The following is a 15,997-nucleotide window of genomic DNA, read 5'->3' on the forward strand; positions in this document are numbered from 1 at the left end:
TCTGCTGATTGATTCAGCAACAGCATGATGAAGCAATTCCCATAGACCAGCATAGGAAGAAATTCCTATAAAAATGGACTCTAGAAAGTGAGAACTTTGGGGGGGTCTGATTCTGCAAACCAACTTCCAGGAGCATCAGATGAGCATCTGACAAGGCCCTGCTCCCTCCTCATGTCCAGGCCACCTGGCCAGTGGCTTGGCATGAGCAACTCTAAGGCTGGTAACTATGATAACAACCTTGCAGAACCTCTGTGTGTGTGTGTGTGTGTGTGAGAATGAATGAATGAATGAATGAGTGAATAAATATGAAATTGAATGGAATGTTATAGCTATAACTAACTGCTTACTATGATTCTTTCTGTATTCACAATAAATGTGGCATTTTGCCTTTTCCCCTTTAATAAGATCCTGCTGGTTTTTATTTTATTGGTATAACATGAGACCATAATTATTTTTTTTTAATGAAGCAAGTCATTTTCACGGACAGTAAAGCACATAGAGAACCAGATCATAGAAACAGGATGTCACAGTTAAAGTAGGAGAGGCCAGATTTTGTTCTCTCTTTTAAAGTTAAAGTCGGGGCAAAACGTACATAGACTGAAAGAAGAGAAGTGGGAGTAAATTATTTTGAAAACTACATGGAAATGTTTTCTCTCTTTTGCAAAGGTGATTTGGTCATAGAGAAGATCATCAAGGCTCTCTAGAATGTCTGTCCTTACAAGATTTGAAAGTCCACTATTCTAGCAAAGTCATCATCTTCCCATGACATCTCTTTTCATCCCCTCTCTCTTTTCAAAAATCTTTTAATTCTTAATCAGCCGCAGTGGCAGTGCTAACGTCTACTAAGGCCCAAGCCGTCTTCAACCTCTGCCCGTGTGTGAACAATAACAGTCAGGGGAACCTTACTGTGATTAACAGCAGCACAATAATAGCGGTGAACTTAAGTGTTAAAGTGAAATCCTGGAAGTGCAGGGCAAGCTTGTGGCCATTTGTTTTCAGCAGAATTGGAACTTTCACACCGTATTTTAAGTCTCTATCCCTTTATGGTTTGTTAAAACCTTCCTCATAGGACAGAACTGGAATGGTCCACTGCAAAGGTTCATCTGAGATGTGAACATGCCCCATTTTATCATGACGAGCGCTAACAATTTATTTGAGCATGAGCTTTTGTGAGCTACAGCTCACGTAGCTCACGAAAGCTCATGCTCAAATAAATTGGTTAGTCTCTAAGGTGCCACAAGTACTCCTTTTCTTTTTGCGAATACAGACTAACACTGCTGCTACTCTGAAATCTGGTTTTTCAGTTTCTGTTTTTACTCATTTCTATGTTCATCTTTTTGATACTTCAGTGCACTGATACTGCATAAAATTATATTTTATAGCTTTGCCTGTATTGTTACTACATAATTTATCAGAAATCTGTTGCTTTTGTAACAATGAAAAAAACAAAAATTAAAAGAGTTTTAAAGCACTCTCATTACATATTTGTCTCCTATGTCGCCCGCCTGTCCATAAGCGTGCAGATACACACATGCACACACTGCATTTTGAGAGCTACATCAGAAATTAGGCCACTGTCCACCACAACAGAAAACCAAATAGAGTACTAACTGACCCTGGCAGAGAGAGTGTGTATGCAAGTGCACACACAAGCCTTTAAGAATACTTTATTCCTTTTATTCTAAACACTGGTATTGTCAGTTGGCTTAGATTATTTACATATGTTCCATTGAGATTTTCTGGTTTTGTTTTGGGATATGGTAAGAAAAGGAAATATGTATTTAGATGTATAAAGTGCTTCATCTTTCAGTGGACAGCGTAAAGAGGACATAAAAAAAGAACCTTGGCATTTTCTGACTCTTCCCTCTTGTCCCGACTATTTTTAAAAACTGGCTCTTGAAATGCTACATTAACCCATGCATTACTGAAAGTCCTAGTTATTTCAGCAGAAACATCCAGCTAACATTTGGGTTTTGACTGAAATTATGAGATAGAGAAACCCACGCTTCCCAGCTAGAGTCTCTCTGTGGAGGAGCAAGATGCCTGTGGGATGGGTAGGATAAGTAGAAAACGTATGCGGATAGCAGTAAACAACAAGGAAAGATCAGTCTGCAGTCAACACTGCATGGCTGCAACTGTGTTGCACAGGTCAATAAAGACTGTGGTTCAGATTTTCAAGGTCAACTAGGTGATGTAGACACACAACACTGATTAATTTTATGGTGAGTTGTGTATCTAAAATCCAGCAAACAGGCTGAAATTGACAAGAAAGCCAGGCAACTAGAGCCCAGCTGCCCCTGGCTCCCTGCTGGACTACACCTGCCCAGCTCCCCACTCAGGGAGGTGAGAAGCCTGGGCAACTGCCCCCCCATGCTGTGGAGAATGGGGAGGCGAGAAGCACAGGCGTCTGGCACCCACTCCTGGCAGGCAATGGGGAGGTGAGTGGAGCTGAGAGCCCTGGCTCTCAATCCCTTCCACCACTCCTCTTCGGTCAGTGGAAGCGCTCCTGGTAAGGCCATGCACCACCGATAGAAGGAGGGTAGTGTGGACATCAGCCACTGCAGTAATTACTGTGGTGGTTGTAAATCGGCCTAACAAATTTTGACTTAAGTCTGTAGTTTAGACATGCCCAGAGGAATGGGATCAGACCCAAGGTCCATCTCATCTAGTATCCAGTTTCTGGCAGTGGTCAGACTCCAGTCTGCCCTGCATAATGTGTGTGGCCACTTCAAGAATAAAGTAGGACATCAATATTTAATATTCATATTACAATAATTATTCCTGGGGGAATTCTGTGTCACTGCTCATCCGCAGACTTCATGTACCATGCAGAATTTTTTTCTCAGCAGAAAATACATTCTGCTAGAAAAGTCCTGCAGTTATGCCTTTCACCCACCAGTGGCTGCTGTGGCACCAGAACAGAGAGCAGCTGCTCCTGGGTGGGAGCACCCCAGCTGCAGATAGGGAAGAGAAGAGGCTGCTTTCCTCACAGCACCCAGCCCATGGGGCCAGGTCAGAAGGCATGAAATATGGGGGACGGATAGCGTGGGGCACATAGGGGTGCTGGGGGGTCACAGACTGGGGTTCAGAAGGGCTAGTTGAGGGGGACAGACTGGGGCAGGGGCTGAATGGGAGTGGGGGTGCAGGGACACATGGGGACTGGGGCAGATGTGTATAACTGAATTAGATAGGCTAGAGGTCAGCCAGGGACTGCATGTGGAAGCTCCCTAACAATCCCCCACAAAAAATGTTCCATACTTCTCCCACCCACACCCAACAACCCTCCAAGTTCACACCCAGGCTCCTTCCCAGCAATTACTTCTCTCTGCCTAAGCTCCTCCATTACCCCTGACTCCCCAAAACCTTTGCACTGCTTCTGAGGGGAGTGGGAAATATGGTTCTATATTGTAGTTTAAATGAATTATTACTAAGAGTTCTGTATTAATATGCCTAGAAAGGAATCTATTTGTCAAAAGAAAAGGAGTACTTGAGGCACCTTAGAGACTAACCAATTTATTTGAGCATAAGCTTTCGTGAGCTACAGCTCACTTCATCGGATGCATACTGTGAAAAGTGTAGAAGATCTTTTTATACACACAAAGCATGAAAAAATACCTCCCCTCACCCCACTCTCCTGCTGGTAATAGCTTATCTGAAGTGATCACTCTCCTTACAATGTGTATGATAATCAAGGTGGGCCATTTCCAGCACAAATCCAGGGTTTAATAAGAACGTCTGGTGTGTGTGGGGGGGGGGCGGGGGTAGGAAAAAACAAGGGGAAATAGGTTACCTTGCATAATGACTTAGCCACTCCCAGTCTCTATTCAAGCCTAAGTTAATTGTATCCAATTTGCAAATGAATTCCAATTCAACAGTCTCTTGCTGGAGTCTGCTTTTGAAGTTTTTTTGTTGTAATATCACAACTTTCATGTCTGTAATCGCGTGACCAGAGAGATTGAAGTGTTCTCTGACTGGTTTATGAAACCTCCCCCCGCCCCCCCAAAAAAGAAAACCAAAAAACCCAGGAGATATTAATGGTGTCATAAGTGATCAACTTTCAGAGGTGCAGTACCAGTTTCCCCACAGGTACTCCATCCCCTGCAGCCCACAGAGCATTTGGTCTCTGTGCAGTTTGCGAAGTACTGTATACTATTCACAGTACTCAATAACACATACACAACACATAGAGATACATATAAAAACAAACTTTGTGCAGCTCTCTGAAATCCTATGCAAGTTTAGGCACAGCTGTTGGCTACCAGGCTGCAGCCAGCATGGTCCTTACTGCAGCAAAGGTTGAGTCGCAGTGCCATAATCATTGGATAGCTCACGTTAAAGCATAACCATCCCTACACAACAGTCACGCTACCTGTGGTGGCTGTACTATATATGCCATAGCAGTATACCTCACCTCCTCTTCTCTGAGCTTCTGTTTCCTCTTCTCTTCAACAGCTGCTCTCTTTTGCTCCTCTCTCTGTCTCTGTTCCTCCAGTTTTCTCCATCGTTCTTCAATTTGCTTTTCATACTGAAGTTTTGCTCTTCTCTCCTTCTCCAAAATCTGCTGCTCTCTGGCAGCTTAAATAAATAAAAATACTCTCTTAACTTGATTTGATTTTTCCCCGTCTATAAAGTAATTTACTGGTATGACAAAATGGGAAGCAAAGAGCAAAAGTATACCAAATGCAAATATACAGGACACATTGATGCAATAAAATCAACAGCACAATGCATAAAAATACACTATGCAGGTAAACAAGAAAATAAGCAATAATCTAATTAGTATAATAAGTAATGAGTTCACCCTTTGTTTGCAATCTGGCAGGTGCTCCATTTCTTCCATAAACATTATAATCAGACTAACAAGTGACCTGTATCTGTATACATTATGAGTTCCTTCATAGCTTTATGGCTAAATTCTTCCCTGCACAAACATGCCTCCTGTGGCTTTTAAAAGGAGTCACATGTAGGATGAAGAGAGCTGAATGTGGGTTTTAGAACTATAAAGTCTGATTCTTTCCTTCTCTCTTCTTTGGCGGTATCTTTAAAGAAAGAATTTAAATAGCTGCAAAAGATTTATGGAAAACTTTGAACAGTGGTCCATTCAGTTAATAATTTTGTATGTTTCAGTTACCTTGTTTGTTACCTCTGGCTATTTGTATGAAGAAAATTTATTTTTTCTGTTGTTGAATTTGTCTCAATTGCTTGTTCCACGTGAAAGTCATAATCCTCTTTGAGACACTAATTTATTGCTATACAAATGATGACTGCAACATGATAAACTGGATTGTTACTTCAAGTGGACAAGGGAATAAATATCAGGAATGAATCAATAAATTATTTAAAAAGCTCCAGTTCTCATGCCAACTTTTAGGTAAAAGACAACAGAAAAATAATTCAAAATAGATATGAATGTATAAGAGTGTATACACACACACACACACACCCCACACTTTAATATATATTACACACACACACTAAAAGCTACATCAACAGAATATTATTAACGTTGAAAAATCATGCATCCAGTCCCATTCTCCTCACCCCGTCAGTCCCCATCTCCACTCCTCAGACTGTTCCAGTACTGGTCACCTCTCCCAGCTCCTCATCCAATCCATCTCTCCCCCCAAACCTGGCCTAAAATCCCTTACCCCCATCCCCACTGGCTCTCAGTCCCAATCCCCCTCTTCAGGTTCCTGATTCAATTCTAATTGTGAACTCTCCCCTTCCGGCTCCTTTTCTAGTTTCTTGGCCAAAGTCATCCGAGCTCCCCCCGTGCACCCTTATCTGGTATGTCTCCCCTCCTTTCCCCACCCCATTGGTTCTCATTCCCAATCTCCCTGCCCACTAGTCCCAGTGTCCACACTTGGCTCCTCATCCAGTCTCAATTTGCCCATCCCTTCCCAATTTCCCTCCCCAGATCCCATTTCCAGTCTCATCTGGCTCTTGCTCCCAGTCATAGTTTCCTCTCCCACCCCATCAGCCTGCAGTTGTCGTCTTCCCTCCCCTCACAGGCTCCTTATTCCAATCTACTTCCCCCACTGCTCGCCCCCAATCCCAGTTCTCATTCTCTCTGCACTCAAATCAGTAGCTTTCTCTCCCAACTGATCCCAGGCTTCAAGTGCACATTGGAGAGAGTCTTCCTCTTCTTACTTTAGGTGCCCACATCTGGCAGTGGCATGGCCTCTAGCGGCCCAGTGCCACTATTGCAGAGAAAGCCCTGTTGAAACCCAGGCTGCAGTATGCTCAGTGTATACAGAATCTTTGGGGAATTTACTAGCTAAAAACCTAAACCATCTCTACTGAGCATGTGCAAACTGGGATTCTTCAAAGGCTTATAACTTGGCCAGATTTTGGCACCTTTTCACAAGGACAGGAAAGGGCACATCCATGACAATGGCTATGTCTACTCTGCAGTTAGACGCCTGGCTGGCCTGTGCTCAGGGGCTCTAGCTAAGGGGCTGTTTAACTGCAGTGTAAATGTTCAGGCTCAGGCTGAGGCGCAGGCTTTCAGACTCTGCAAGGTGGGAGGATCCCAGAGTTCGGGCTTCAGCCTGAGCTGGAACCTCTACATTGTAATTAAACAGCCCTTTCAGCTCCAGCCTGAGTCAGCTGCGGGTGTCTAATTGCAGTATAAAGGTCACACAAAGGCCACAGCCCTGCCAAATTTCAAGTCCCTACTCCAAAAAATGGGGGCACTGCAGCTTTTCAAAGGAAAGGTCACCAGAGATTTTGGACATGAGCTAAACATATTTTCTCTAGCCTCCTTCTTGGAAACAACTGAATCATTTTGGTGAAATCTTCCAAAAATACCTGCCATGGCAAATTTCAGTCCAAATGTTTAAAGTTTGGTAAAGTTATAAGCAACTGAAAGCAGGATGTTTTCCTGGGAAGTGTTGGGCAACCTGCCCTGCCTATAATAATGCAGTAGAAAGAATTATTCAGAAATATTTTGCAAGCACTCAACATTTCCCGTGAGGTTTAAGTTGTTCTTTAAAGCATCAGAAATGACACCAATGAGTCTAAAAATAATTTTTGCCTCCCACAACTGAAAAATGAATTTGTAAACTTTCATTCAGACAGCAAGGCAAAGAAAATATCTAGTGTATGCCACTCTCACTAACTCCACTTTAATTTTGAAGTTGTTAACACTCAGAGGTTAAAATCACAATGCCGCAGCCAATCAATCTTTCATTGTAAATATTGTTCAAGGCTTGACTTTTTGACAGAATCATATACATCAGCTTCCAGAAAGTCAGTATCTCACACATATATTCATGTCATAATATTCAATAGCACATTTACTGAAGATAACTGATTGCTAATTGTAGAATGTGAAGTGCTGTATACTGAAACCAATTGAAAGAGTCCTAGAAGATTAGGTTCTCTATCTATTTGAAAGTGAATTAGATTCTGCTGAAATTCTTCAGCAATTTAAACCATTTTAAGATGACAAAAAACAAAAGTGGACTGAAATATAACATTTAAAATTCAGAAGAGGAAAAACATAATTATTTTTCTTTTCCCACTAAAACTCACATATAGCTTTAAAAAAATGCAGAGGTCAACTTACCTAGATATTTTTCTCTTTCTTCTCTTCTTTCTTTTGCTAATCTTTGCCTTTCATCAGTTTTCAGAAATCCATCAATCACTAAAACCAGAGGGGAAAAAAGGAATTTTAACGATAAAACTCAAGAAGAGTCCAAAAGAGCCAAAGAGCTGGTGCATTTCTTAAAAAAAAAAAAATTACACCATACTTTCATGGGTTATTGCATTGTATCAGGGATTTTTTTTTCCTAAACAACTCCTTGCTATGTACTGTGGAATTCCAAGTAAAGTTAATCACTATAAATACCCAAACCTGAATCCCTTCCACTGCAGAAAAGTGAAAGATCAGGCTTTTGTAGCCTGTTGTTTTTTATAACCTTTTTTGTGAAGGCAAAGTTACAATAAAACATTAATACACTACACATTGTACATCACTTGTTCAGGATAACGTTAATATTCAAAGAACCTGGCTACAGATTCTGACCTGCTGGTTGGGAATCCTTCCTCTGCTGAGAACACTAGGAAGGGTGACCAAATTTCTTAACACCTATCTGCTGGTGACACTGGGCACTACACTAGGTAACTCGGGAGGGTGGAAGACCATGAGTGTCGATGAAGCCCTCTTGCTCTAGGCCCAGATAAACTGAGGCCCCTTTGCTCCTTGAACTTTCTGTGACCCTGCATAACTCTAAGGAAGCTAGCACACAGACAGACAGGTTTGCACACGGCTCGCCAGCCAAGGCCAGCTTCGGCCTGGGAAACAAATAGATACGGCAGAAATGTTTAGCAAAAACCAGTAACGAATAGGACCAAATAAGGCAAGGCTCAGGCAATGCTACTGAGGAAAAACACAACTGGCTGCTTTAGCCGATTGGCTACGGTATTGTATGGGGCAACAGGTAATTGATTGCATAAACTTGTGTAGTGAAGTAGGCAAAGGTATAAAGTGTATACTGGAATTTGCTGCGCTGCTGCAGGATTTGAGACAGCTCAGTCTCCCTGCGCCCTATTTGAAGCTTCAAATAAATCTCTGCTTCTCCACCCCGTTGTGGTCATTGGCGCGATGCACACCGGGCAATGAACCCAGCTGTTGCTTGCCTTGGGCAACATATCCTCTTTTTGGAGCTTCTCGTGTGTGTACTTTTAGTTTACTTTAAAAATACCCAAACGTTTTTATTGCTATATATTCAATATCATTAACAAGCTTGTTCTCAAATTGTTGGCTAGGGTTGGGGTATTTCAGTATAACAATAAGGCACAACAAATTGTCATTCCCCACAAGACAGGCCATCGTATGTGAGACCTTCACTGTTTTAGTAGTGTTGTGGACATTAAAGGGAGCTGGCACCAAAGACACAGCTTTTTCTGCCTTCTAGTATAATTGTTACATGATCCTGTGGTTTCCTTATTCGTGGGTTAAGCACAGCTATGCCAAATCCCTGGAATAACACTTATACAACAGAACCATATGTAATTATTACTGCTCCCTTCCTGCAGCTGGTACAAACAATTTATTTCCCCATCTCTCATCCTGCCACCCCAGCAGGCAGGAAACACACTTTCAATCTTCCTCTCAGTTAGCTTCTGAACTTTCCATCTGTGAGAAGCCACACCCTTTAGAGCAGTAGTTCTCAAACTTTTGTACTGGTGACCCCTTTCACATAGGAAGCCTCTGAGTGCGACCCCCCCTTATAAATTAAAAACACTTTTTTTATATATTTAACACCTTTATAAATGCTGAAGCCAAAGCTGGGTTTGGGGTGGAGACTGACAGCTTGCAATTGCCCCCCGTAATACCCTCGCCACTCCCAGTTTGAGAACCCCTGCTTTAGAGGCTGTCTATGGATAGACCATGCACAGACCCAGTCAGCACAGTAAATCTGCTGTCGCCTAGTAGGTGTCAATTAACAGACAGACCTTTCACAAAACACAATACAAAATACAATTTAAGTCATCCATCTGAGAGGTAACTACATGGTCTCCATTTATACACCAACAATTAACCCGGGGCCCTTTGATCAAACAGGCTGTTTAAAGGCTCCTTCTGAATCATGTTCTTATGTAGCCTTCAGACATTGACTCATCGCATATTTGCTTCTTATTCCAAGGTAATGGCCTTCACTTTCTTCTAGGTTTTCAGAAGCCACCACAATCCTGCCAGAGCAGCAGTGTATACAGGTAGCTAGATCTTAGATGTTGTATCTTTATTTAGTGATTAGTTTATTTGGACCCCCTGTTGTGCCAGTGTGGTTCCCTCATATCAGCAAATATCTCTGAAACCTTCTGGCAAAAAGTGTCTCATGCTCCTGCTGTGCTGGTCCACATAAAGTAACTGCTATCAGTTACTCCATTCGCTCAAGTAGCAGAGGTCCATGGGGTGGATCTAAAGTTTCCAACCTTGCTGATGACCCATATGGATGTCAGTATGATGTCACATGATAGAATTTCCGTTTTTTCAGTTTGCTTTTTTATCAAATTAGGAAATTACCCACAAAAAAATATGTTCAAAGAACATTATTAAGGCTGCAGAGCTCAAAAGTTAGGAATTGCCAGAATTAAGGTTGCCTCTTCAAACTTAAATTGGCACTTGTGTGCATATGAATTATGAGACGGTATTTAACTACATTATAACATACTATTTTTTCCACAGGACTCCTGCCTCACTCAATGCACAGAATAGATGGTGCTCACTTGCTAAGCAGCTGTTCAATATTTTCTTTTCCCCTAATTGTTCAATGAGTGGCCCCAGGCCTTAACTACTGCACACTGTTCAAAACCTGCTCTGAAGACAAAATTATTAATATCCTCATGGCCTATGGAAATGATGCTTGCTCATATTTATATAGAAATGTGTTGAAATGTTAGTAGGCCCCAAAATCTATTTTCTAGAAACAGGCTGGACAATAGCCAAGTGAGGCCTCGTAAAATCTGAGTAAAGTGAAGTGAGACAATTCAGAAGCAAGTTGCAGATAAATTAGGGCATAACCCCAGGTCATGTTGTAAACATGTTTTGGTCCTAACTGGTTTTCACAAGTGTTCTACATAAAATGTTAATGTTTTGGAAAATCTTATCTATATTGATAGTTATTGGTATGGCATTTATGTGGATGTTAATTAAGATGATGTTTAATGTTAAATAGCCAATGTAGAAATAAGTAGAAAATATTTAATTATGGCAGTGCAAACATAAATATGGTAAAAGGTAGATTTAATATTAATTAAAGGGCATTATTACAATTGATTATAAAAGGGTAGCACACTAATTTTAGATTAGGTATGGCCATCCACCATCAAGGTAGAGAAAGAATTATATCCATTAAGGAACTGATCACGGCTAAATGTACCATTTCATATTAGAAAGTGAGTATGAATGCAATGTATGGTTATATTGCAATGCCTGTTTGCTTAACTACTTTATATTAAATAAAATCTTTAATTTTAACACTCTTTGTGCCATTTTCACGGTCCTCCACTAAATTAAATGATCTGTAACCGCCTTGGAAGCTCGAACCTTAAAGGATTCAGATTGGTTTTATTTATTTATTTAAGCTACTAATTGGGAACATATAAATCAAAAGTTACAGGGCGCTCATCACTATAGTTTCTAAGTGCTGTACAAACATTAATTTATTATTAAAATACTCTTATGAAGTGAGGAGGTGGTATTTTACAAATGGGGAACTAAGACACAAAGATTAAGGTCAAAACTATATTGATTTTGGGTGTTCTATACGAGGCCTCATTGTTCCGAGTACTTAGCATTTTAAAGCACTTTATATAGTCAGAGTAGAGTTCTTGTTGGCCTCTGTTGAAACTGAGAGTCCTTGGGCTCTGAACTGCAGAAGTGCTAAGTATCTCAAGTTGGACAACCAGAAAATGAAGAACACACAATGGTCACCTGTGAAACTGCAGGTTTCAGTGACTTGCCCAGCACGATGCATCACACAGTAACTCTGTGGCAGAGGCAGGGATAGAATCCAGTTCTCCAGGGTGGCATTCCACGGCCTGAACTATGAGATCCTCCTTTCTTCTTCCTGCAATCCCCTGCCTCATTCACTACACACATTCCAACCTCGGCAATAAATGAGGCAGGGATCCTATGGACAACAGCCTGCTGCATTATACAACCCAGATTCATCCCTAGAGCAGATCTATCCTGTGCTCTCAATAAGCCAGAGGTCCTATGGAAAAAATAGTATGGGATCATGTAAAGACTATCATAATGCATATGCACAAAGAAGGCAAATTAAGGTTGAAGTCAACCTTAATTCTGACACATCCTAATTTTTGAGTGCCTGACTTTGCAACCCTAATAATATTTTAGCATGGGGTTTTTTTGTGTGTAATTAATATTTGATTTGTCTGTCAAAAGTTTCCTGCCTCAACTGAGTAGGCAAATACATTTTTCCAAAGCTGATCTAGCTATTTCTCTTGTGTAATAACTGATTATTTGATAATGATCTTTTATTGTAGGTCAAAATAAGCATACAGAGCAAGGGCATAGAATAAAGAATACAGTGTAAAGGTAGTAGTTGCCATGGAGGTTTACAGTTAATTTACTAAGAATATGATCAATAGTACAAATTTAAATAGTCTAGAAAGCAGACTGCAAATGATGTGCATCAGATAAGCTAAGTGCATGTTTATGAATCACAGCACCATTAATTTCCCATTAAAAAAATGGCATCTATTTATTTCACATAATGAAATACCAGCAGATGGCAGAGCAATAGTTTTGCAAAATTTTAAGCATGAAAAACTGCACTCCAGGACTGGAAACTTGTATACAAAGCTTCAATCCAAAAGGATGTTTATTGCCAAGCCACTGGTCCCTCAACAAGGGATCTGCAGTGGTGAAGGGCTTGTATAAAATTCCAGGACAGATCCACTTCTGCAGAAAAGGGTCCTAATAGGACACTAGAAATCGGTTAAGACGACAGCATTCCTGCAGCAGTAATACATCAACAAATACTGAAGACTTTTTTCAATACGTTTACGTTCATTTGAGATAAATATTCACAGGAGCACATGCACACTTATCTTAATCACAGCTACAATTCAGTTTGATGACCTCCAGAGCCATCTAGTCCCTTTCAACATAAATTATTGTGTGATAAAACTGAATGTCAGAACACATTCTCTGCCTGCTTTTTGTAATTTTGGGAGGATAAACTACCATTTCTCGGGCAATGCTGCTCAAGAAGTAGAAATTAAACCACGTCAACTGAAGTGTAGAGCAAGTTTCTAAACTTAACATAATGTTGCCACTTCTTCGGACACCAGCATCCTATTTCTAACACAAGTACTGCCCCTCTGTCTGGAGACAGCAGATGTCTGGGCCCTTGGAGATTGGCTTCCCAGTGTAAGAGAAAATCTGGGATGTGGACTCAGTGCATATCCTAAGCATAACTTGCTTTATTTACACACACATACACAAGTCATGGTAGACAGGCAGTTACCCACACAAGCAATCCACTCTTCCAGAAATCTCAGCTCACACATCAAAGTCCAGTTCCAGGAAGTTACTCTGCCTCAAGAATTGTCTCCAAATATAGAGAATAAAGCAGACGGCAAACTCTCTGCTCTCTTCCACAGCTTCTGTCCAAGTAGTACTGCATAACAAAATAATAATAATACAGCATTCCTTCAAAGACTAAAAACTGTATTGCAATCTAAGAAAAAAAAACTTGTAGATTGATGCATAACTTTGCCATGCGGTGACTCCCGCCATAATACGCGGCATCTTACAAGATGTGCCAAGAAACCATGACATACAAATGTATATTCACAAGATTCAATACTTTGGAAACAGACGGGGTATTCCACAACACATACTAGGGACTGTCATAAGGAAAGTATCTGTGAATTTTGTATTTTGGTACAACACTGACCATAGTCCCAGGTCAGCTAAAAGAAAATAGTTTTTCAAACTCTGGTATATTGCCAAAAAATCTTGAAAGTGTTAAGTAACAATGTGCCAAGTAGAGACGATCATTTTTTTTTCTAAATTTTCCATTAAAATTATTGACAAAATAACTGTTAGTCAAACTTTTTCCTATACAATTTTTTCAGGTTTTTCATTGAACTGAAAACCCAAGAACAGAAACATTTTTGGTTTTCAACCAATTAAAAATTTTGTCCAGTCCAGACTTTGTATGAATGGCTGAAATTTTGTTTTTCAAAATAAATAATCCAAAAATTTCATCAATATTTTCCACAGAAAATACTCTTTTGACCAAAAAAATGTTTTTATTAAAAAATATTTTGAATTGAAAAGTTTCAGGCAGCTCTAGTTCCAAACATATAAGAATGACAGTATTTTATTTGTCATAAAGAGGATTATGTTAATATGGATAGTCAAAGTAGTGGGGACTATATTTCAACATCCATTTAAGTCCAAAAATTTTGATAGCATGACATATTTACATAAGGTTATGGTACTGATTTTTTTTTTCTAAATTCAAGTTAGATTTACTTAAGCTTTACATATGAGACATCCTGAACCATTGGCCAAATGTTCTTTACCAAAAAGATTTTCAGGGCATTTGCAATGCACTAGGAGTTTGGTGATCAGCAAACTTAAGTATAAAATGGTCCCCTTTTGACACCTCACCACATTCCAATATCTAAGAGGGCAGTCTACTCCTTCCCTCCCTCTTTCTCTGCTTAATTCCCACACTGAAGCTCTGATACTTTGCCAATACATGAATTTAACTGGAAATAAAATGTAACCCCACAAAGGTCTCCAATTATGTTTAATCCTAAAAGAAATGTTAATCCATCTCTTAACAAGTTGCATGGAAATTCACAAAAGAAGGCTCTTGTGTTGTGTTAAACAGAACTCTATTAGCTATGAATAGGCCATAAAAGGGATGCTTATCCTGGAGAGTTGAGATTCTAAATGTTAGGAGCATTTAAAGGTAAACAACCCTCCCACATTTGTTTTGGGAAGAGCCCTTACCTCTAATTTAAACCAGAATTTAGGGCGCCATCTCTGCAATTTAACACATCTTAGACATATGCAAGGAAGTAAATTAATTTAGAAATCTTTACCAATGTTCCCAGATTTTGAGATTAAAATTGTATGTCCAAATTATATTTAGGACTTTGGACTTTTAAAGTTCGAAAACTCAGGTTCTTATCCATAAAGGACTTTCAATTAAAATAAACTAATCTCTTGGGAGAGCAGAATCACCGCACACTTCTTACATAAATAGGATACGCTCATCTGAGTTGAGATCAGGATGCTTTTGTATTCAGGACCTCTGGACCTTTGGACAAAGACTGGATCTCTCAATGAAGAGAATCAGTGGACTCTCTTAGGAGGAGAGAACAATGAATTTGGATTTTGCAAAACTTTTTATGCAATATCTTTCCATTCAGATGTATGGAAGGGTTGGCCCAATTCTGAAAAGGGATCAATCTCTCATTCTAACATCATCCCACTGGGCAGTTTAAAATTTTGGGACATACTCAGATTTGATTGCAGGTAATAAATTAATCAACTGAACAGCTCAAAATGTCATTTCATGTTTTCTATTAATCCAGTAGATGGCAACCAAGCTTTAGAAAAGTTCACCTCTTCAACAGTTTCAAACCATTTTATTTTGGACCTCTTTAATTTCTTTCTTAGCACTGTTAATTAAAATATATTCAACAAAATTGTTTGAAAAGTCTTTTGGCTCAATTTTCTGTCACTACTTCTTCTTGAACCATTTAACAACAGGATGAGGTAACTTGGTGATTATCTTCCAGAATTCTACTTAATTTTGAAGTTAAAGCTTTCATGTTCTTTCTTCTTACACTTAACTTTAATTTGAGGAGAGTTTCATCTCATCTTTCTCTTAAGAGAAAAGATGAAGGTTTCCCCAAATTTGACTCTACTTTTAAACAACTTCCAGGTTCATTATAAAATCATAATCCTAATTCCCAATAATTAAAATATTCTGGCTATTCTAACCTTGTCCTAAATAACTTCAAAGCATTAATAAAATGAGCAAAAATGCTTATATTATCTAATATTAAATTCACAATTCAAAGTTAGCAATTTTATACAACATTCCTACAATCAAGTAATATGCGAACATACAGTTTCAGCATTACCTTTTATACTAATGCTTCAGTACTATTCCTAGACTGGTAAAAATATTTACTTACAAACATAAAAAAGACAACAAGCTTAGCTATATAATAAGACAAATATTAGGTTTTCTTGTGAGAAAGGAATTCAGAATTGTCACCTTAAAAATTACAGAAAAGACCATAAATTTCTTAGGTTTCAATAGTTCCTGGTTTCTCAGGGTGCTATGACATGCAACCTTAGGAAAGAAAGAGCTTTCCTGAAGATAAAAATACTAAGAAGAACTCCACAGACAACAGAAGGAAAGGGGAGACCACAATGGGTCATACTGAAAGATGGCTGTCAGGCTGGAGGAAGATGACTAGTGGAATT

At 39.6% G+C, this 15,997-nt stretch overlaps 1 protein-coding gene across 6 annotated transcripts in view; it reads right to left on the minus strand.

The window, feature by feature from the left end:
• The window catches only part of MAP7D2 (MAP7 domain containing 2), a 124,602-nt gene that overhangs the window by 50,886 nt on the left and 57,719 nt on the right, over positions 1 to 15,997 (minus strand). For all 6 annotated transcript variants that reach the window (XM_073357040.2, XM_073357020.2, XM_073357061.2 and 3 more), the window contains exons 2-3: positions 7,571 to 7,648; positions 4,412 to 4,575 (exon numbers count right to left, since the gene is read on the minus strand). In XM_073357040.2, coding sequence (XP_073213141.1) covers positions 4,412 to 4,575; positions 7,571 to 7,648 — 242 coding nt within the window. The remainder of the gene's footprint in view (positions 1 to 4,411; positions 4,576 to 7,570; positions 7,649 to 15,997) is intronic.

Source organism: Lepidochelys kempii, chromosome 1 (genome assembly GCF_965140285.1).
Source record: "Lepidochelys kempii isolate rLepKem1 chromosome 1, rLepKem1.hap1, whole genome shotgun sequence".
Taxonomy (NCBI): domain Eukaryota; kingdom Metazoa; phylum Chordata; order Testudines; family Cheloniidae; genus Lepidochelys; species Lepidochelys kempii.